This window comes from Loxodonta africana, chromosome 4 (assembly GCF_030014295.1).
Source record: "Loxodonta africana isolate mLoxAfr1 chromosome 4, mLoxAfr1.hap2, whole genome shotgun sequence".
Classification (NCBI taxonomy): Eukaryota; Metazoa; Chordata; class Mammalia; order Proboscidea; family Elephantidae; genus Loxodonta; species Loxodonta africana.
This window is the reverse complement of record NC_087345.1, coordinates 100311995-100335552: the sequence shown is the minus strand read 5'-3', so window position 1 is coordinate 100335552 and position 23558 is coordinate 100311995. Positions and strand designations below refer to the sequence as shown.

The 23558-nt window shown below is 40.7% G+C and overlaps 2 protein-coding genes across 14 annotated transcripts in view; one reads left to right on the top strand and one right to left on the bottom strand.

Moving 5' to 3' along the window:
• Positions 1–5021, top strand: part of PPHLN1 (periphilin 1) — a 163134-nt gene extending 158113 nt beyond the window's left edge. For all 13 annotated transcript variants that reach the window (XM_010595903.3, XM_010595921.3, XM_010595890.3 and 10 more), the window contains one exon: positions 980–5021. In XM_010595903.3, coding sequence (XP_010594205.2) covers positions 980–1174 — 195 coding nt within the window. In that variant the 3' untranslated portion in view covers positions 1175–5021. The remainder of the gene's footprint in view (positions 1–979) is intronic.
• Positions 5022–10241: 5220 nt separating this feature from the next.
• On the bottom strand, positions 10242–23298 carry PRICKLE1 (prickle planar cell polarity protein 1). Its single transcript, XM_003405724.4, has 7 exons — positions 22125–23298; positions 19952–20065; positions 19191–19328; positions 18367–18570; positions 16586–16772; positions 14906–15769; positions 10242–12764 (listed from the first exon to the last, which is right to left on the bottom strand). The coding sequence occupies exons 1-7, from the start codon at positions 22254–22256 to the stop codon at positions 11905–11907; spliced, it is 2499 nt and encodes an 832-aa protein (XP_003405772.1). The 5' UTR covers positions 22257–23298; the 3' UTR covers positions 10242–11904.
• Positions 23299–23558: the final 260 nt, after the last annotated feature.

Here is a 23558-nt window from a genome sequence, read left to right as displayed (position 1 = left end):
TAATTTTTCTTCAAAGCCATGAATAACAGTATGAAAAAAGGCATCAAAGTCTTAAGTACATTTGGGACTATAAGAGAATTACATTTAGTGTGGCGGACACTTAGCAATTTTTGGAGAGGAGATACCAGTTTACCACTGATACAAATTAAATATATATATTGAAGTTTAAAAAATACATATACACACACACACACATATATATATACACACACACATATGTATGGGTATAGATGTATATGCATGTTTGTATTTATGTGTGTATATAAACGTTGTTTTGATCTTAACCCCGCCTTGACCAAATGCATTGCCATAGAGTTGATTTCAATCAAAGCAACTCTATAGGACAAAGTAGAACTGTCCCATAGGGTTTCCAAGGCTGTAATCTTTACAGAAGCTGACTGCCACATCTTTCTCCTGCGGAGCAGCTGGCAGGTTTGAACTGCCAACCTTTCAGTTAGTAGCCAAGCACTTTAACCACTACACCATCAGGGCTCCTTTGGTGGCTTTAACTATTGTTAAATATTTATAAACATGGAAGTTTTTTTTCCCCAAATACCTTCACATTCAAACAGAGAACCTGAAGTTTGGGGCTTAGAAATATTTTTCTTCCAAAAAAATAAATGAACAGAGCCATTGATGTGCCTTCCCAAGCCTTTGTTCTTTGCTCAAGTCTGATGTCCTTTTAGTAGATTGCCTGATACTGATACAGTTGCAGTGCCAAACCTTCCAAATTCAGTCATGTGGTATGTGAATGTTCTTCTCCTCATTTCAAGTTGTCAGCAAATCTCAAAAGACATAGATTTAAATGGCCTTTTTTTTTTTTTTTTTTGGCAGTAGTGACCTTTGAGGGACAAGAGAGGTTCAGCTGTATTACTACATCTCCTTTTTAGACTTCAGTACCATAAGACAACAGAGTCAACTAAGTGTTTGGCTAATTATTTTCACTATTAGCTAACCAGAATATATTTCACATTTCTAGGTTTACCGACAAGACTGTGAAACATTCGGGATGGTTGTGAAAATGCTGATTGAAAAAGATCCTTCATTAGAAAAGTCTATACAGTTTGCCTTGAGGCAGAATTTACATGAAATAGGTGAGCGGTGCGTTGAAGAACTCAAGCATTTCATTGCAGAGTATGACACCTCTAGGCAGGATTTTGGAGAGCCTTTTTAGAAGATTTCTTGCTCAGGCAAAAGAATGTTTCTAGGTACCCCCTTCCCCCCACCCCCCGGATTGTGTAAATCCTTAATATATGGAATTTTTGCAATGAAGAGAAATACTTTATGATAGTTGACCACATTTCCAATATCAAAAAAACATCTAAAATAGTTTAAGATATTTTAATTAGATTTTTTTATCTACATGTAGAGCCCCCCTAATCTGTACTCCCCCCTTCTTTTTTTTTTTTTTTTTTTCCTAAAATGATGTGTCGATTAATTTTCCAAACTTTGAAAAAGCAGTCCTGGAGAACAGCTTTCTGTGCTTACTCGTGTTCCGTAGTCTTCCACAGTACTCGGTCATTTGTTTGGTCACAGGACTGTAGTTTACAAGTTGGAGATCATTCCACTTAAACATCAGTAGTCTTTTTGGATTTCATAGTGAACAATACCATGTGAAAATGTTAGAATTCTGAGTTGTGATTTTATTAACTTGTTGCTTACTTATCTTAGCCTTTGTAACTTTTAATGTGTTAATATGTATTGTCCAAATAAACTAAAGACATTTTAGAGAATATTTGCTTTTAAAATAATTTCCATTCAGTGATAAAATTAGGACACTTAAATCTCTAAAAGACACTTCGGGATAAAAAAAAATTTTTTTTTTAACCAACTAAATTTACTCAGTGTCTTCTATTAAAATAATCTCGACTACTCTCACTGATGTGTGAGTCTTACATAGTATCATATTCAAGACTAACAGAAAAGGGGCAGTTTGAAATGAAAGATGAGGGATATTTTAAAGTTTTAGATTTCTCAAAAGACTTCTAATTGACAAAGAAAAATTTAGAGGATATGGGAGAGTAGAGTTTTATTTTTTCCATAGGTCCATATTCCCCATCTTAAGAAATAAGATAAATGATAATATCTATACCCAAGATTAAGCCATTTACAGATTATTCACTTGTTAATCTCTGTTTGTAGTCCAGTGAGTTCCTTTTTCTGCTGCCCGTTTTAGAGGTTCTTAGCCCTTTGAAAGTGTTCTTGAAAGAAACAAAATAGGCAGTAAACCCAGCATAGTTTACCCGTTGATCAGCAGTCTGTGTAAACAGTACTTCATGAGTGAGCTGTCCAAATCACGGGTTAGTTAGAATCTAACTGAAGATGAGGATATTCTGCTCATTTCCTGATCACTTCCAGCAGCCTGGTGGCACTTAGCCAAAATATATCATTTTGTGGCATTAGTTAGTGAGGAAACCTTAAAAATCATGTTTGTTATTACTACCCAGTTTCATTACCCTCCCATTCTCTTTCCATTTCCACTCTCTTCATGCTTGAATTCTGGCATTATTTTTAGTGACCTCTATTTTTATTGATAGTATCTAAAAGAGCTACCCCAGAGTAGAAAAAAGAAATTATATTAAAAGTAGGAATAGCACTGTAAGTAATTTTAACACATCCTATAATGGATGCCTCAAAATATGTATTATCCCATTCCACAAATTTAAAAACTGAGGGTAACAATTATTTTTTAAAGTTTCCTAAATTAGACCAGCTTGAATTTTTATTTTTGCCATTTAGATGTTGTATTTATCTAATTTTTATAAAGCATAAAATATCTCTGATATTCTTCCCTAATGCAAGCAGTGATTTTGTTAACTTTGGACAGACTAAGAAAGTACTGAACTCCTTCCCTCTCCCCGCCCAATTCCAGGATTCAGTTCATTTAGACAAGATGTCACAAGTTTGAAAATAAAACTTGAGAAACTACCATAGAGTCACAGGGGTTGTTCACTTTGCTGAAATTCGTTACAGAAGTTTTATTAACAACAGATGCATTTAAATGTAGGGTCAACGGATAATTTCTTCTTTTCCCCTCCTCCGAAGCTATATTCAAAAAGTAAAGCTGTTTATAGCTTGCCATCAGCATTATTTTGGTAGGCTCGTCAGTGTTAAATCTGTTTTGTTTCTTTTTTAAAGCTTTTTAAAGTCTGATTTTAGGATAGATAAGTTCAGATGTGTACCATTTTGCAAAATGTTCTTGATAAAAGGAATTTGTTTGTAAAGTATCCATTCTTTTTCAAAGTATTCTCAATTGATGTGATAAAATTTTCATTGTCTTAACATAATGCCTTGATGATCAACAGGGGGAAAACAGATATTGTAAAGCTTTTTGTGAATTTTAAAAGTGCAAAATAAAACAACCAGATTTAAATAATTAGATTGTGTTTTCTCTTATCTCAACAGGCATAAGTTTTGCTAAAACGTAGCCTTTATTACTCTTTAAGATTACTCCTTAATTTTTTTTTATTCAGTTTACCTACTCTGCAGCAGGACAGGAGGAAGATTGAGAATTGAGAACACTTAACTCTGATGACTTACAGAGTCTTGATCTCTGAGAACGCAGTTAAACAAGATTAGATGGTGCCTGACACATAGTAACCAAAACCAAAAAACCTGTTGCTGTTGAGTCGATTCCAACTCACAGCAATCCTATAGGACAGGGTAGAATTGCCCCACAGAGTTTCCAGGGAGCGTTGGTGGTTCGAACTATTCGAACCACCTTTTGGTTAGTGGTGGTAGCACTTAACTACTGTGCCACCAGGGTTTCCTGACACACAGTGATGCTCAATACTTGGGTGATTGTGAATTTCAGAGGATTGTAGAATTAAAATTTTACACCTTTGTAATTTAATAGTAACTCCTTGAGGGCAGGAATGTGTTGTCTTTATGGCCCCAGTTCCTAGCACAGTTTACAACATTGTAGGTACTCATATTTGTTAAGATGGGTTCACAAGGGAAGTGACATTTGACCTGAGTCTTGGAGGAATAGGATTTGTTCAGCCGGAGAAGGGTAGTATTGCACGTCCAGAGGAGGGAAGGGTACAGGCTAGCATGACAGAAGCTAGTGGGGGAAGATGATAGGAGGTGACGGTGGGCAAAGGTAGCTGAGAGCAGAATGTGCAGGGTTTTGAATGGTTGAAGTTTTACTCTTTCTTAAGAATGCAGTGTAAAAACATTACCTATGTATTATTCTTGCTAAAAATGTTGATTTCTCATGGTCCCTCAGCTACTTCCTAGCCCTGAGCCAGTTCACAGATTCAGAACCTCTTGAAAGAAGATGAGACCAGATCCCATTAAAGAAGGACTCTGCTACACTGCTAAAATGAATGCTGATTTCAGCTTTACTTTAGAGTTTCCTTCAAGGGATCCTAAGTCTCAAGGAAAGCTCTGACAGTTCTTTGGCTACAACTTTGGAGATGGTGACCTGGTCATCTCTGAAGTGTTCATGGTGGACAGCATTCAATGTTGCAGGCAGCCAGCCACCCAGGTGGCTTTACACCTGTGACACTGCTCAGGCCAGGGCCTGGAGCTTCTGTGAGTAATGGGCACACTCAGCTTGCCAGACCAAGGTTTGTGGGTTATCCACAGTGCATTTATCATCTTGCCAGTTCTCTTGAGAGAAAGAAAAAACTAGTAACTAAGGTAGTTAGAAGAGTCTATTCTCTCATTTTCCTGTGGTAATAGAGGTGAAATTGAGTCACATGGCTGCCTAACTAGGACTACATTTCCTGTGTCCCCCCCTGCAGTTAGGTGTGACCAAGTGACTAAGTCCCCTCCTATGGAATATCAGTGTAAGTACCTGCCACTTCCCTGCCAGGGCCCTTAGGACAGTGGACGTGTCTCCTCCATGCTCTCTCCTAGCTCCTCCCAAGAGTAGTAGCAACCCAGCCTTGACTGTGCAGACAACAAAGTCCTGGGAGATAGCAGAGCTGTAAGAGAGGAGGAACCTGGATCCCTAAGTGACCACATGGAGCACTGAGCTGTTCTGCGAGAGAGGAATAAATGTCTTTGTTTCTTAAGCCGCATTATTGCTTGGTTTCTTGTTGCAGTAGTTTACCTTTTGTTCAAACTAATACAAATGGCATTTGAGCGTTAGTTTCACTTAAATTGGCCCTCAGCAGGCTGAATCAGTTATAAAAGTTTTGGGGGTAATGGGCACTGATGGTGCAAAAGGCTTTACCAGTCCACTAAGTCGGAGTTTCAAGCCATATTTAAAATTCACTTGATGACAGATATTGTTAAAGCCTTGTATATATTTGGATGGCAGTAGAAGCCATCTGATTCTATAGCACGTTTTTTGAGCTCTGCTCCCACACTGGTGTTCTGACGCTAGACCATTATCATTAACAAGGTATAAGGTATTAAGATGTTTTCCCAATTTTTTAAAACTTCGTATTCTGCTACTTCTCTAGAGTAGTAGAATGTAGTATACCATATTGAATACCCTTTAGAATATTTTTTTTTCAGTCTCAATATACCAAATACGGGATTTTAAGAAGCGACATGTCTTTCAATTATTTCACCATCTAAATAAGGTTAGAACTACCATTCTGGTGTTTTTTGGTTCACAAAACACTTTCACATGTAATCCTCAACTAGTAAGAATTTTATTCTCATTTTACAGTCAAGGGCCAGAGAAGTTATTACTACTTGTCCATGGTCACATAGCTAGTATGTGGCAGAGCCTGGGTTTTACCCAAATCTTTCAACTCTAAGCTCAGTGTTCTTAGAAGAAGTAAAGAAGTTTGGTGGTCATTCAGAGCAAGGTTCAAGTCCTGACTCCAGCGCACACTTGTTGTTTGATCTTTGGCACATTAGTTTTCAATTGTTGTATAATGTATGTGCAGTTTATGTGTAATGTAAATTAATGTGTAAAGTGAATGGCTTTACAAAAAAACTTTCGAGAGAATCCAAATGGTAGTTCAGTAGATATTTCCTGTTTTTCATTTTATCCTCAGTTGGTGGTAACTTCCATATTTGTTCCTAGGACTTCTGACTTGGAGCTATTTTAGAAAACATCTTGGAGATTCATAAGGGATGGTTGTTAGGGGCCAAGGAGTGCAATGCAGGGCTGGGGCTCCCACGGCCCCAGTGCAGCCCTGGCCTCAGACTCTCTTTGGCTGCTGCACCTGGACCAATGGTGGGTCCCATGGTGGAGCTTGAGAACAGCCATTTAAGTGCAGTGAAGCTGGTAATTCCACTCTCGTGTTTGAGGAACCAAGATCAATTAAACATAGTTAACACCTTTTCAGTTTTGCTTACAACATATTCAGAGATTCAAAACTAAGATTGCTGTCAGTAGCAGCACTCTGAGATGTAAAAAAAAAAAAACTTGCCTCATGGTAACTGGGGAGAAATAACACGAGGAAAATAGCTTGCCTTCCAGATATTCTATGCAATCCCCAGACTGTGTACTTAAGGAAGATAAAGCCAATGAAGCATCTGCACTGAGGAGACAACAACTATCCTCCAACTTCTTTTTCATTACTTAGTTTCAACCTCTTGCCCACTCAGAATCCCAAGCATAAAGAGCTCCGACCCTCTTTAAAGTTCCTGGCTCCCATCAGCCATGGCCCTTGGGTATCATCCTTTCAGGCATCCTTGCCAGACAAATTTCTTGGTAAGTGAAAGAGAAAGGGGAACAACATTTTATGCTGAGTGTGAAGACTTTTCTGTTGACCACCCTAATAAGCTCAGTTCAGGTTCCACAGAATACTGCAGCTGGGAGGAAACCTTTGAGATGGTCTAGCACTCTCATTTTACACAAGTGGAAACTGGGTCAGAGCACTTAACCTGCTTGAGTTAATGAGAAGTGGGTCTCCTAACCCAGATCTCCAGAGTCCTGGAGTCCAGTGTGCTTTGTATTACGCTGCAAGATCTTTGTAGTGGATTTTAGATTAGTAATTGTCTTTTCCAATGTCAGTTGCTTGGGTTAGTTATCCAAAAACACAAAAACCATTATTATCATTTAAGAGAATTGGTTTCATATTCTTAATGGCATTATTTACATTATCTGAAATGAGATGATTGTGGAGAGTTGCTAGTCACTTCTGAGGCTGGCGTAATAGCATCTCGTGCATATTTGTATACCAGTAAAGATGTAAAATTTCTTTTGCAGAGAGGCTAAACTTGATCTCTAAAATGGGAATACTAGGTAGCTAGTTCTGTTCAAAGAGAATAAATTGGCTTTAATCTTGTGACCATGTATATCTATTCCCAGTGTCTTACTTTTTCTCCATACTTCCTTCTCAAACCATTTTGAAAGCTGCCCTTAAACTTGATTTCCCTGGTAAAATTTTTGATTCTGTGACCCTGGCAAAATGTGAGATCAGGGCTGCCAAACTCAGTTGCTTCTGCTCATTTGTCCTTGACCCAGATTACCTGGAAGCCTTCCTAATGTGTTTGTGAGTTTGCAGAAAACCCATGTGACTCTACAGAAGGAATGCCTTCTGTTTTAGATAGTTCCAATGGATGGCTAGGGAATCTAAGGAGGCACTTAGTGATTTTCTCATTTGACTAATGAAAAAGGATTTTATCAGAATTGTGTTAATAGCATTGAATTGATAATGAGGCTCAGTGGATTTTTTTCTTCTTTGTGCATCTGTAAGAGGTCACATATACAAAAAGAAATTAGTTGTGCCTCCACAAGACAGCTCTGAGGGATAGGAGAATCAGCTTCCCAGAATTCCCAGAATTTGTAACACATGGATTGGAGACTTGTTGATGACAGGCTTGTTTTGTCCAAGTGTTTCAGAAATGTTTGAATTAGTTGCTAGCATTTAAAAGGTGAGAAAATTCACAAAAGTTCAGACTCCTGGCTTCTTTTGAAAAACCTGTGGGTCTGTCAACAGTTGATTCTCCTTTCATAGCCATGATCAAGTGTCCACTGGAAAAGAGCAGCACAAGAAGCCAAAGTATGCCTGCATGATGTTAATAAAGCCTGTTCTGAAGTCCTCTGGGCATTCCTGAAACATGTCCCCAGTCAATACTTCCAGCATGGTTTTAAAGCTCTGGATCCCGTTACCCAAGGACCCAGTTGGGCAGGGACATGCGCCACTAGATACAGAGATCTAGCAGTCTTAGGTACCCATTCCAACTGTACCACCCTTTTAAGGCCCATGATTCTTACCTAGAGTGAGATGAGGGAGGGTTAGACAGCAAGTGATAATGCCTTTCACTTCTGGTGCTTTTTATTTAACTCAGGAACCACAAAGTAGTATGTAGGGAATAGCTAACGATATACTAATGAATCTCTTTTTTTTTAAAGTCAGAGCTGAAAGGAGCTAATGTTACATTATTTTGCTAGGTTCCCTCCATGGGCCTTAAGCAGAATGTTCTCCACTGCCTGGCAGATTTGGAGGCTGTATATGGTCTGAACTGAGGAAAATGCAACCATTTTCACCCATGTAATGATTATAAGCTCCGACTCGATGGCCCAGTTGTGTTTTTTTTTTTTTTCAAATGATTATAAGCAGTGTTCTAACATTTGGTATTTATCTTGGGACCAAATTTGAGTTTAGTGACTAACCAGATACTTTGAACTCTCAACTAGATCTATTAAAACCTTTTGGCAACTGCTTTTTCTTGCCTAATTCTTAACGGCACTGCAAGGCAGTTGCTTTTCCCTTTGTAGGTCAAGTCTTCTTGTTATTGCTTACAAGCCAGGAACTAAAAGCCTGAAGGTACATATTATCATTGTGAATAAACACTTTTGCACTTCCTTACACCTTTAGCAATCTATACAACCCTAATGTTAAAAAATGAAGAGATGACCAGGGTAGTTGTTACTGGAAGTAAAGGCACCTTCTGAGAGTGACTTGAAAACTACTGAGGACAATGCCTTCAGCTTATCCCTGCATTTCCTCCAGATTACGTTTCACCTATTTACTAATTTGTTGTCCATTCTTTTTAAGCAACATGCTGCAACAGCCTTTTCTAAATGGCTGCCTACTATTTGCAGCATAGGTTCTGAAAGGGTCTTCAAAATCAAGAAGTTTGCTAACACATTATGTGGAGTTGTGATGGTGCCAACACTCATACATCGTTAGTGTAAGTGTAAAGCAGCAGAATTTCTTTTGGAGGAAAACTGGCAACATCCATCACAGTTTAAATGCATACCTTTGTCCTTGCAATTCTGCTGCTAAAAATTTAGGTGCATATGCGCCAGCGTAGGGTAAGGATAAGGGGATTCAAGTCACACTAGGGGACTGGTTAAATAAATGATGATATATCCAAATAGTGGGGTATTATGCAGTCAATGAAAGAATGAGGTAGACCGATAGGTAATCACGTGGTGTATCTATATATAAAGTCAAAACAAGTCACAGTGCATACAGTTTGCTAACCACTTTTAAGAGAGACATTTATATAAATATACTTTCGACATCTCATGCGATGATACACTAAAAAATGGATAACTGTAGTTCTGAGGAAGGGAACTGGAGGATTGGGAATTAAAGAGTGGAAAGGAGACGCTTCACCGCTTACCTTTTGTCTTGTTTGAACTTTTTACCATGTGCTTCATTACCAATGTTTTTTAAATGCACCAGACCAGAACATGATGATGTAATTATTGAGTACAGAGCTTTTCCACTATTGGTGCATTTTAGACAGGGTCTGTCTAGCCCAGATACAAAGCCTTACTCTTACCTGGTGCTGGGGAGGGGAGGGGTGCTGAACTACTGGTTTCCCTATTGAATTGATGGAATTGATGTCCTTCCACCTCAAGGCCTAGCAGGTTTTCCCTGACTCCAGTAAGTAAGAACAAATTTGCTCAGTTGCAAGTCCTATAGGAAACTGTGGGTGATACAATCGGTTGACATGCTCGGCTGCTAACCAAAAGTTTGGCAGTCAAGTCTACCCAGAGGAACCCTCCAAAGGAAGCCCTGGTGGACTGCTCCTGAAAACTCAGCCACTGAAAACCCTATGGAGCACAGTTCTACTGTGACACACACTGGGGTTGCCATGAGTTGGAACTGACTCGATAGCAACTGGTTTGGTTATTTTTGGTTTTCAAGTTTTCGGTTTTTGTTTTTCAAGTTCTACTTAAGGAGCTCTGGTGGCACAGTGGTTAAGCGCTTGCCTGCTATCTAAAAGGTTGGCAGTTCGAGCCCACCAGCTCCTCCACGGGTGAAAGATGTGGCAGTCTGCTTCCATAAAGATTACAGCCTTGGAAACCCCAGGGGGCAGTTCTACTCTGCCTTATAAGATCACTATGAGTCAGAACTGACGCCAGAGCAATGGGTTCAGTTTTTGGGCTTTATGTCCTACCTAGTAGTTGGGATGACTGGACACACAGGAGTCAAATGGTGTTTGGTTAATGACAGAAAGACTGCAAAATAAATCATGCATGAACAGATGAGCAAAATGGAAGTTATCTGGACACATTTGCAAAGATTTGTATTCAGAAATGTAGTTTGTTATTTATTAAGCATTTATTAAATACCTCCCTAAAGGTCCTGAGATGCCGCTAGGACCTTTAGTTAGAACTGAAACATATGTGCAAGAATGGCACATATCAAAATATAAACTCATTAGTTCAAATCCAACATAATTTTCCCTTGAACTAGAACCTCATACTTAACTTGAATAGCAGTGGCACAGCATCCTCTAATTTAAAGATTTTAAAAGAAAAACATAACCAGAAGAGTCAGTTTTCAGAATTGCTGTTAAAGGCCAACAAATTAGCTAGAAGGGAGGGATAAAAAAGAACAACCTCTCCTCACATAATACATCTACAAAGTCATCTGCTACAAATAGCAGGTCCTTGTAGTTTTGGTCTCTTCCCTCACCCCAGGAGATAATCACCACCTTGCGGAAAGTGAAAGGCACCCCTCACTCCCAAAGGGGAGGGGGAGCTACTCTCCCAAACAGCTTCTACTTGTTTTACCATATATTCCAGGGGTATGTGTGTTTTTTTTTGTTTTTACATTTATACAGTTTACATTGCTTGACCCATAAATAACACTCGTAAGATTAATAGGGCCATAGGTTTTAAAGAGTATTTACATAGCCCCACCATGCATACAGAGCCTTTTTAATATTGGGGAAAAAAAAAAACCAAACAAACCTGAACTTTCCATCACTAGGCAATATAAATTTGACCGTCTAAGCTTATAACTCCTGACTAAAATACAAGCCATCATTTCATCCATAAATGCTGTTTCTGGGTCCCTAACAAATCTAGTACTGCACTGTAACAAACATCTTGCAATTCAGGGATATAAAAATATCAGCTTTAAAATCTGGACTGTACAATATGTACACTACTATTTGCACCGTTAAATTAGGAATACACTTAAGTCTATGAAATACTACATTATAAATAGCAATGATTTTTTTTTTTTTTAATCTGTAGCTGGAGCTAATACTTCTTAGGGGAGTGTTCCTTAGCTGGCTAATGAGGGCTGAAAGGGGACAAGTTGGCCTCGCACAATACGGTGCACAGTGTTAGCTAGGTCAGTGTAACTATGTGCATGCCTCACAACAAGACAAACTGATCAGGACCCAAGCCAACACGGCTAACAGGAATGACAAACACTATTGCTTTACAAAGGTGGCCGAAGTTCTCCATCTTCTAAAATCAACACCTCCATCTGTTCACCTTGAGACAGTTTCTTGAATATTCTCTCAGGGATCAGAGACCAAAGCAGCTCTATAAAACTGTAATGTACCCAAGAGGCACAAGATGTCACGTAAACCTGGCAACATCCGAGGGGGATAAGCTGGAGAAATTTCATCTTCCAAATGTTAATCTGACACTGTAAACAGCAGCTGGGTTCTCATTTACATGGGCAAAGCACTTTCAACTATTTTAGCAACTTTCCTATGGAAGAGAAAAAAGGTACGATGTTCAGATGGTTAATGGCTAAATTTAAACAAATCATCTCCACAGCTACTAGGTTACGAAATAATACAGTTTTTGCCCTTGTGTCCCTTTTTCTTCTTGGATTTAGTTGTCCTCTGACCAAACTGAGGGGTGGGGAGTGCAGAAGTTGGACTAGAAAGGTCATCTGTATAGTAGGCGTATCTCTGTGGCCGTGGCTGAGGGATTGGTTGTCCAAGAAAATAACCTTCTTCTTCTGAGTCGGAAGAGGAGGAGGAAGAACACCAGGAATCATCATCCTCACCATAGAGTCCCAGGAACCGGTTCATTCCCGGGGTCTGTAGTGCATAGTCAGAAGTGGCATGGGCATACTGCCCATAGAGATCAGCATTCTGTATGTACGCTTGGATCTCCCGGGCACTTTTATTCTGTATGAATTTCTCATAGTTATCTGGGGTGTAAAGCCGCAGCCTGTCCTTAGGGGAGTATTTTCTCTCTGTAACAAGATTCAGAGCGTTGTCAGAGCGAGACTTCCTACTTCTTCTGCGGCGATGATGATGATGAGACCTGGATCCCCTCTCTTCGAAGTGGTAGACCCGTCTCCGAGTCCTTTCACTCATTGGAGGCTGCCGAATTTCAATGTTGTCGTAATTTCCATTGTCAATGACGTCATCCGAAAACTTGACCTGCTGTGGTCTGGACTGGGACTTGGATCTTCTGAGCACTGGCAGATGCACTGGTTTCTCTTCAGGCATGATTTTTTCTGGACACAGCTCTGAACTTAGACTCTTCAAGGACTCTGCACTCCTGTGAAGCATGGAGGAGTTCAGAGTTCCCATATTGCTCATTTTTTCACAATCCTCTGCCTCCATTTCCTCAAAGTTTTGCAGAGAATATAATGATGGCCTTGGCTTACTTTCCCCATCCACTGAAGCCCCTAGAAGAGAAGACGTGGCAAGATGTAAGTCCCAATAATCTTAATAGTCTAACAATTATCATAAACAAGCTACTGAAATCAAATTTTTAATATCTGATTAACACCCTCTGGGGAAACCAACTTGCACATATACTAACTGAGAAGAGTTAAGAATTTTATTATCAATACAATTTTATTATCAATACATCTCTTGTATAAGCTCAGCTGTTTTGGAGCCAAAGACTAGTTACAGCACATGGCAAGAGCAGCAAAAATTTAAAGCTCTTCATAGAAGCCAATTCATTAGTTTCTTAACCTAAGGTGTAGAAGCTTTGCCCCTCAATCCATTAAAGCCAGATTGCTTCATCTGGGAATCTCTCAAATCCACCCCTTCTTTTGTATCCACATGAATACCATTTATAACGAGGTGTAAGACGGGGAGGACTTGGCCAAATCCAGGGCCAAATCTAGCCTGTAGTCAGTTTTGTAAAAATGTTATTGGAACACAGCCATACCCATTTGTTTATGTATTGTGTATTTTTGCCTGCTACAATGGTAGAGTTGAGTAATTGCAACAGAGATTGTATGGCCCACATAGTACTATGTGACCCTTTAAGAGAAGAAGTTTGCCAACCCTTGATCTTCATCCAGTCTTCTCCCCCTTCAATCCATAAAATAATATACCACTACCAGATTAGCCTTATTCTAAATTTTTTTCTCAAAGCCGATATTGCTCTCCTTTGCTTATACCAGGGCCCAGGTAAGGTAAGATATCCCAACAGACTGTTAAGAGACAATAGGGAGGGCTGTGAAGTACTGTCAGTATTTTCTAAAGGGAGCCTGTTTTTCAGCCTAATATTGTTAAAGAATATCAACCCTAACACTTAAACTTCTACCTAATGATGTCTATTTTTGATATCAGTTGTTAAGACACCTAGCATAGTGTCTGGCACAAAGGAGGTGGTCAGTAACTTAGTTTCACCCACCATTCCTCCTCAAGTTCCCTCTGTTATCTTTGACAAGTCTGTAGAAGCCGGGAGGGTAGCATTATCTTATCCCTCCTTGTAGCTGCAGCACCTGGCACAGGGTCACTTTTGGTAGTGGGCAGCCACTAAGGCCCTTCCTGTCTGTTGTAGTTAACAAAACGTTTATGAAAGGACTGGACGCTGTAAGTTTAACTACAAGACCAGCCAGGTAACAGCAACATTTCTGTACCCAAAGGCTTACTGCAAATATGAGATTTAGGAAAGCTGGGTTCTAGGCCCAATCTTGCCTTTAAAACCTATGTAATGTTGGGCATATTTGACCTCCTGGTAATTCAAGTTTCTTCATCTATGAGATGCAATATATCATTTACTCTATACAGCTGAGGGTTGTTTTAAGGACAAAACGTGGATTTGTCCTTTTGTTTTAAGGACAAAATGTGGATCTGGATGTGTTTTGAAAACATTAGAGTGAAATTATTTTATACTTCAAGTAAAATCTGTGTAGCTATTTTTTAAGCTATCCATGGCCACAGGGCAATTCAGGAAAATGTAAAAATGTTAGGAGCATATAAAGTGTGCAGGCCAATTTCAGTATCTTCAAATTCATATAGCGAAATCCAAAGAGTACAGCATCTGTCAACACAATCCAGCTGCATGCTCTATTATTCAAAAACATTAATTAGGGTGTACACATTACCTTCTTGCCCAAGAGACCACTGCACAGGTTAACTCGGTAGTGGTCACAGACTTATGTAAGTTTACTTTATAACCATAAAAATACCGACGCTAGTTAAACATAGCTAAAATGTCTTATTTCTATAATCTGTAGGAGAAAATCTTGGGAATCAGAGAGGCCTGGGTTCAAATCCCTGCTCCACCATTTGTTAACTCTCTGATTTCAATCAAGTTTTTAATCTAATTCTTCCTCTTTAAAACATGGGTAATACCTATCCCAGAGGGTTGTGCTGAAAATGTAGCTTACACATGCCACACACGTATGCACGCGTGCATATGTACATATGGGACTGCTGTAGTGTCTGACATTTAACTGCAACTCCTTCTTTCCCTTGGTTTATGGTTTTAAGTAACATTCCCACTGGTGCTGAACTGTAACTTTTTAAGTACACTTTTTAGTGCCTACTCCTTCAAATACCCCCTAGTCCCTAGATTACATACCTGTGATATTAGACAAAGCCAAGGAATCCATAGAATCCCGAACACTTTGTTCTGGTTTCAAGTCTGACAGACACTCCAGGGAATCTTCATACCACTGTGTTTGATCATGATTATATCCCGAAGCCCCATGGTCCAGATCCAGTTCCTGGAGCCTTCTACTGCTTGCAGGGCCTGGGTGGCTGCCATAAGCAGAATCACCCAGTCCATCCTGTGACTGTGCCCAATACATGTCAGACTGGTATTTTTTACTTGCAAGGCTCTGGTTATTTTGCTTTAACTCGGTCTTATTTTTAACCATGTTATCAGATATCCAATGCTCACTGGCTCGAATATCCATCTCATTGGGCTGTTGCTGAAAGACGCTTTTATCACCAAACTTGAGGAGGAGCTGGGTCATATAATCTTCATGCTCAGCCCATTCTTCAGGGTCTTCTGGGGCTTCATGCTCTACTCTGCCTTTCCAAAATTCTTCATTGACAAAACTGGCTCCTTGCCTGGTAAGACTCAAATCATCCAATTTCCGAGAAAGAGTATCATCTGCATTGCCTGAAAGTCCAGGAAACTTGTAGTTCAGAGCAGGGGACAAGAGCAGAGACTGTCTGCACTGATCTGCTGAGCGACTGCTCTTCCCCATTCGGACACTTCTTCTGGAGTCTCTGGAGCGAGCTGACTGGAATGCAGAGTCGGAGGAATCAGAGGCGTGGACGTCCTCACCAAGGCTGCACGTTTTTGAGCAGTAAATCTGACCTTGTTTCGGAAGGAAGGGACATCCCAACAAAGAGGCTTTACACTGGGCACAAGAAAAGCAGGCTTCTGTTGCGTGCCAGTGCTGCCCGTCATAGGTCATCTGGGCGTGATCGACACCTGTTTTGACAAAGGATAGGACAGGTTATATATAGTTCAGCTTGACACGAAGAAGAGAGACACAGACAGGAAATAAGGACTGTGGACATGCAGGAACTCTCTGGGGTGATGAAAATGACTGAATGTTGATGGGGTGTGGGTTATACAGGTACAGTCGACCCTCATTATTCGCAGGATTCTGTATTTACAAATTTGCCTACTCACTAAAATTTATCTGTGACTCCAAAGTCAACACTCATGGTGCTTTCGCAGTCATTCACAGACATGTGCAGCGCTGTGTGTGTGTTCCCAGCTGAGGTCAAACAAGGCTGGTTCCGTACTCCCTCCTAGGACATGCTGCTGTTAAGTTGGTCCCCAACTCATGGCGACCCCGTGCACAATGGGATTAGACCATGACGATACAGATGGTTTTCACTGGCTGATTTTCAGACGTAGATTGCCAGGCCTTTCTGACTAGCCTGTCTCAGTCTGGAAACTGCTGAAGCCTGCTCAGCATCAGAGCAATATGAAAGGCTCCACTGACAGGTAGTGGCTATGCTCGAGGTGCACTGGCTAGGAATCAAACCTGGGCCTCCTGCCTGGAAGGTGAGAATTTCACCATTGTGCCTCCACTGCCCCAGTAGAACAAAACTGCCGCAAATAATGAGAATCGACTATATATCCATTTGTCAAAAACTCACCAAACATTTCAGAAACGTACACCTCAACACTGTACGTAAATTATGCCTCAATAGGAGAATTCAAGAAAAAAAGAGGACGGTGGATGATCAGAGACAGACTAATGGATATGTGACGAGATGGAAAGGCTGCACTCACCAATGTGCTCCCCGCAGGTTTCACAGTATTCTGCATAGAGAGACTCAAAACAGCCACAGCAGAAAGGGCGGCCATCCTTCATGATGTATCTCTGGCCTCCTAGGACCGTTTCACACTCAAGGCAGCAAAAGTGTTTCATGTGCCAGTGGCGGCCCTCAGCTTCTGTGCACTCATCAGCAAAAATGATCTTTAAAAACATGAAAGAAAATCATTTGTGAGCTATTGTTGAAGGCCTGGTAACTGCATGTTTTCTGGGCAACGAACAGACACACTGGATCTTAAAAGAATCATGTCTACAGCTAACTTGGTTTCTTATACAGCCACAAGCTGAAATCTAATTTCATTTTGTTAAAAAACAAGAGCAGAAATTGATAATGTTAAAAAAAAGAATCTAACTGCCCACTTAAACTTTAAAAAATAAAACATATTTCTACATTGGAGCTAATTCATTTGGTCATATTTTTGACCCCCCAATAGCACTCTGTTGGTACAGTCTGACAAAGAACACTCTGATATGATCTGTGTGTGTTGTAATAGAAAAAAAATGTATAAAAATTGTCTGTGGAGGCAACACAATCACAGCCATATGGATGCCATGTTATGTGACCAGCATTTGTGTGCTTTGTTTGACCTAGTGGCCATCTCTAGTTCAAAGACTTCAAGTTTTTTATATTTTTGGTTTCGAAAAAATTTTGAAACAGCACCTTGTTGAAAAAATATTTAAAAATCAAGAAATCTATTAGTAGAAACTGAAAGTTCACTGCTGCAGATTGAAGACGACTAAGGAGATAAGGGAGAGGGGAGGGGGAGGGACAGACAGAGACGGGGAGGGGGGAGAGGGGGAGAGAGAGAGAGGGAGACGGGGAGGGGGGGAGAAAGGGAGAGAGAGGGAGGGCCTGGTCGACCTGGAGTCCGCAGAGAGGAGGGAGGATGACGGGGCGCGGCGGCCGAGGAGGTGGGGGGAAGCAAGAAAAAAAAAAGAGAGAAAAAGGAGCTATGGGGGGAGAACAAACAAACAAAAATCCAACGCCGCCCCGTCGCCGCCGCGCCCGCTCGTCCCCGGTTCCGCGGCCGTGGGGCCCGAGGGTCCGAGACCGGCGGGAGGCGTGGGCCCGAGATAGGACGAATAAATTCAAGGAGGTAGCCTGGACTGGATCTTGGAATAGAGAGAGGTCACTAGTGGAAAATCTAAATAAGTTTATAGTTTAGTTAATGGCATTCTACCAATATTAATGTCTTGGTTTTGATAAATGTACCATCGTTATGTAAGATGTTGACATTAGGGGAAGCTGGGAGAAGAATATACAGGAAATCTCTGTAATCTCTTTGCAACTCTTCTGTAAATCTAAAATTATTTTAAAATAAAAAGCTTAAAGAAAAAAAAAAGTTTCCTTTCACACCACCATCCTGTTCCACAGGCCCTGCGGGTTAACAACTGTTAGCCTAGCATGTGTCTTTCCATCTTTTTTCTGCACTTATATAAATATGGGTACTATGTTGTTTTTCTTTATTTAATAAAAATAAGATCATCTGCTACATATTCTTCTGTAACTTATTTTTCCTTGCAATACATCAAGGATATCAAACTTATCAATGCACAAAGACACTTGCCTTTTATTAGCTAAATATTATTCCATTATATGAATGTACAAGGATTATCTTTAAAATCTACACATACAGCAAAAACCAGGAGATGTTTATATTTTGCTTAGATATGACCAGTGGAATACTGGCTTGCTGGAAGCTCATTTTTTCCAGTGTTAAGGGATGAACTCTTTTACCTCGTCACATGCTGAGCACCGTGGTTTGAGCAGTTCAGCATGGTGCCTGCCACAGTGAATTTTTCCATCCTGATAAAAATAGATGAGGTCGACCAGCAGCTCATTACACGTGAAGCAGACAAAACAGGATGGGTGCCAGCATACTCCAGGGCCCGCGCGAGAGGCAAACACGGCAATTTCACCTCCATTTATCTTCAACCCACACTAAAAACAAAAGAATTCAAATTGAAAATGATCCTTTTTAAACGTTGGGGTGCTCAGCCTTTCCCACGTTACACAAAACGCCACACTGGACATGAAAGCTTTTGTTTTGTCCCCCTCCTGTTGGTGATTAAATGGCTCTTTAATGCTGCCTTATTGTGGCTCTCAGCTGCAGTGAACATGCTCAGGTATACTATGAGGCTCCACTGTCTCTAAGCGCCATTTAATGGGATTCACATTAACAGTGGTTTTCCGGAGCCGGCCTCCTGTTGGATACATTTCCTACTCAGAGCTGCCAGGAAGGGTCTGAATGTCTTCATTATGTCTCTGCATTTTTTAAAAATCAGGTGTGCCCTAGCACCCCCCTCCCTGCCAGGATCCCACAAAAGGCAGGCCTTTATCCTGTGTTTACCTTATATAAGGCGGAGTGGCTCCCACTGCCACACACTGAGGTGGAGTCAGTTGTAAAGATTAATCCATATGTAATAAACAATAGGCTGTCTTTCTTTCTCTCACTTTTTGGAGACTCTTGAGGCCTGTGTCTGTGCCAGCCCTGCCACCTACACTCCCAACTTATTCCATCCAGGCCACTGCCATGGGCTACCGATCCTACAAAGGGTTACCTGCTCACAGACGGCGTGCATAACTGCTCTGGACAAAAGTTTGATCGTTCCTCTTCCGAGGGCTTCTTTCTTCCGCTGTGCGCTGAACACCTGCAGCTCCTTCTTCTCTTCTTCACTCAAAGACTGGCAATACCGCACCTGCACCGAGAGGAAAGCAGAAACACCACACTGGAGTGGCCTTCCTCACCAATTCTTCATTTCCAGAGTTAGATTTCCATGCCATAAAACAGCAAGTTTAGCTGGCCTGCCTCATGAATCCCCAGTTTCAATGTGACACCATGCCTACATCGCTCAGCCTCTCTAGCAAAAGGGAAGTGCAATTGGAAGGAACAATTTTTTTTAATAAATATTTAAACCCGTATCGGCAGAGACATTAAAAACCATGTAAAACATTAACCTGTCTACAAAAGGGTTAAACTTGGTAACTGCCACTTTCACTTGAAATTCTACAGGCAGTCACTTCATCCTCAGGCCTCAACTACCATAAAGCATTCACCCTGTGGCAGGGGCAGTGAAATCTCAGGAATTTGTTGGCTCCTGATAATTGGTGGGTGGCTGCAAACACTATAAAAACCGACTTGTGTTAAGTTTATTGCACTAACACCCTCTTCTCTGAAAGAATGGAAAGCTGTATACTCTAGCCAAATTTTAACTGAAGAAAGGCGAGGAGAGCCCTAACCAATGTGGTTAACGAATGGCATCTCAACGCTTATCGTGTATTTTCTCTTTTTTCTAATTTCGCCTCCGTCTTGTTATTTTACCTCATTATCATGCGGTGGCAACTGGTACAAAAGCTGTTTAATCCGATGTTTCTCTCCAGGACTGTTAACATAAGGAACCTTTTCCTCTGGTAAGCAAGCAAAATAAAGCTGGATCTGGGTAAGAGATGTAGAGAGTGACATCAGTGTATGGAAACGGAACACCTTGGCTTATTCAGGCTTTTAAAAAGTGACTTTTCCCTTTAGGTCCAAGGATTTGGCCTCTGACACGATTTGGCCTCTTGTAGCTAATGAGAAGACCAGCTGAGCTAACTCAGCAGAACTGCGAACCTTCAGATAACTAGCACCCAGCTGCTAAATTGCTCTTCAGGAATGTAATTTGTAGTGACAATTAGGGACATCATAAATTATGCACCATAAAATATGCACATTTAATGCTATTACTCCTCAGCCAATCTTCCAAGGGTTAGCCAACAGATCAGCTGAATGTCCTGGGTGAATTCTGCAAATGACCACACAGGCTGGGTCACACCGTCCAAAATCAGCCACTACATAAACACCTTCAATTTGCTCTCTGAATCTTATACATTACGAAGACAAAAGCTGTTTTGTTAAACTCTGTAAACTCTCCCTTATCAGGTTCTCTCAAGCACCACCTTTCCTTGCTTCTGTTTTCTAAATACCTGGAGTCCGTTCCCAAAGGACACTAGAAAGGAGCCATATGGAGCTGTACTTAGTTCAGCTTGAAAGGAGAACTCAAAAAAATTTTTTTCTTTTCTGTTGTATTTAAAGGAACATCCCTCAATGAGCACTGCAAAGAATATTGCAAGGCTGAGAAAGAAAGAGTGAAAGTGATTCAAGGAAAACTGATAAGAGATTAGGGAATGTGGGGCCTGTCTGCTTCAAGATCTTAGTATCACACAAAACCTACCCACTCTAGAGCTTCAAGAAAAACTTCTCTCTTAGTAAATAGTTTGCCAAAATATTGCTTTTCCAACTGCTGCACCAGGACTCTCTGCCCCCCATTCTGTCAGCTATAGAAACTTTTTGCAGTTATAAACACTTCCTGAATACCGGTTTTTCGTGCACCAGGTACTGTGCTAGGCCCTGGGTGGGTAAGGACACCCTATGCTCAAAGGAGCCTGGGGGGCAATGGTAGTTCAGTAGTAGAATTCACCTTCCACACAGGAGACTCGAGTTTAATTCTTGGCCAAAGCACCTTGCACACAGCCACCACCTGTCTGTCAGTAAAAAAAAAAAAATTGGAAGCCTGCATATTGCTATGTTGACCAGATTTCAGCAGTGCTTCTAGACTGAGACAGACTAGGAAGAAAGGCCTGGTGATCTACTTCCAAAAATCAGCCAGTGAAAACCCTACAGATCACAATGGTCCATTTTACTACCAAGCATGGGAATGGCACCGCACTACACAGCATTTTGTTCTGTTGTGCATGGGTCACCATGAGCTGGGGACAGACTTGATGGCAGCTAACAACAATTCTCAAAGTAGTTCCCACCAAATGGAAATCATCAGCAAAACTCAGAAGCAACCACACACCCAGTTGTCACCTTTTATTTCAAACCTTGCCTTTGCCCTTGTATAATATCTGGCACCAGCAATTTTAAACAATTTCATCATCATAAGGATTTCTGAAAATAAAAATAGGCATGTAGATACGGTCTCATCTTCCCTAAAATAACAATACAACCAAAACACAAAATTATTTCTCTTTTTCTCAATAAACATTGTGTAGTGACAGTACTCTTCTATATGCAAAGTGATCAAAGGTCAAATTTCTCAGCAGTTAACACTTCAGATTACTTCTTGTAGCTCTGCAGACCTGCTCTTCCAAAGCAAATCCACTCCTGGGAACTGGCATGGAACTTTCCTCTTCCCTTTTTATTACCTTTTTGTTGTTGTTATTGAAGTTTTAAAAAGGTTAAATTCCTCTCACACCCTCCAAAGCTACTCTTCAGAAATACACCTAACAAATGCATGTAGTACTCTGGGTTTTATACATTAGGACAAAGACAGCATCATTATCAGCCTTCTGGCTCCATGAGTGCAAAAGAAATGGAAAGCTTTCATCTAGAAACCAAGTATGACCTTAAAAAGCAAAAAGAGAGTTGCAGTTTGTTCTGTAAATTAAAAAAAAAAAAAAAAGTAAATCACATTTAAAAACCAATAGAAAGCCTAAGGTGATGAGGTCCCTACCTGTTCCGGTCTGAGGCCCGGAGGGACCCAGGCATACTCCTCCAGCGCACAGCCGGAGTCATCATCCGAAGTGGAACTTCTCTGACACCCAAAGGCGAGTTTGCTCATTTTCGGTTCCATCTCCAATGGCATAATAATAAAGTTAAAACGCTAATTCCTCAATCCCAGGACATCAAGCAATGGCTGCTGTAGACAACGTAAGAAAAAAAGAAAGACATAGAAAACCTAAGCTCATTACTCTTTCCCTCCAGTTTTTATTGAGCGCCCATTTACACACAACTGGGGTCACAGTAACCAAATGACTGGTGTCACCACTCCTTTCCCCCAAGCCCACTGAAACTTAAACTCTAACTTAAACTCTAGGGCCATACAATTAGGAAATGGCATCCTTATCAGCTCAGTGTTCCAGAAAATGCCACCAAATCTAGCTCATGTCCAGGTGCCTTTAGTGGGTGCCTCTCTACACACTATTCATTAGAAACGTTTTCAAGAAAATAGCTTTGTTGACTTTCTAACTTCCCACAAATGAAATCGCTGTGCAGCCCTGAAGTGTAGAAGGAAAAGCACCACTAGCCTTGCCCACTACTCGACCCCATGAAAAATGGCTCCAGACCCCACATACCTAAGTGATTTTCCTGACAAGACAGTGCAGCCGGCACAGGCTGCAGAGTGGTCCACTAGGCCAAACAGCTTAGGCTTCAGACTTCTGATAAAGTTTTGTTAAGACACTAAACTTAGTCGACTCACTAAAACAGAAATAGCACAATTAAGTGTTTTTATGGCATTAAATTCTCAAGTGTTTACTATCTAGGGGCTAAAGTCTGCTAGAAGCTCTAGGTTAAAATAAAATCCAGCTTGGTGACTATCAATGTTTGCATTATAAACAAACATCAGTTGAAAAATTATGCAGTAGCTAAAAAACAAAACAAAAAAACACCATTGCCATCAAGTCCATTCTGACTCATAGCGACCCTATAGGTATCCTATGCAATACCTGTGATGTGTGAAATACGCTGGCAGTCAGCGAATGGGCAAAGTAAGATGTAAATCCTTCTCTGAACAAAAACCTCCTCAGATCAAGGGGCTACGAGGGCATCAAGACAACATCCCCTGTCTTACCATCCAGGAACTTTGTTTATCTTCGCTCCAGCCCTCTGCCCCTCCTCCCAAGACACTAAGAAGGTAATAAAAAAAAAAAAAAGGATGCAGAACTTTCAGAACCAGATGTAGCTTTTTATATCTACTCCTTTCCAAAAAAAAGATTTAAAGAAAATCATAAATATCCAACCCAATCATTTTAGAGAAACACGGTTCAGGGAAGTGAACTTGCTTGAGGTCACAGAGCTAAGAAACTTTTAATCTAGTCAGACTAGATGCCTGACATGTCAGACTTCCGAAAACACTTCTGCTTTAATAAATTCTCTCACTTGCTTA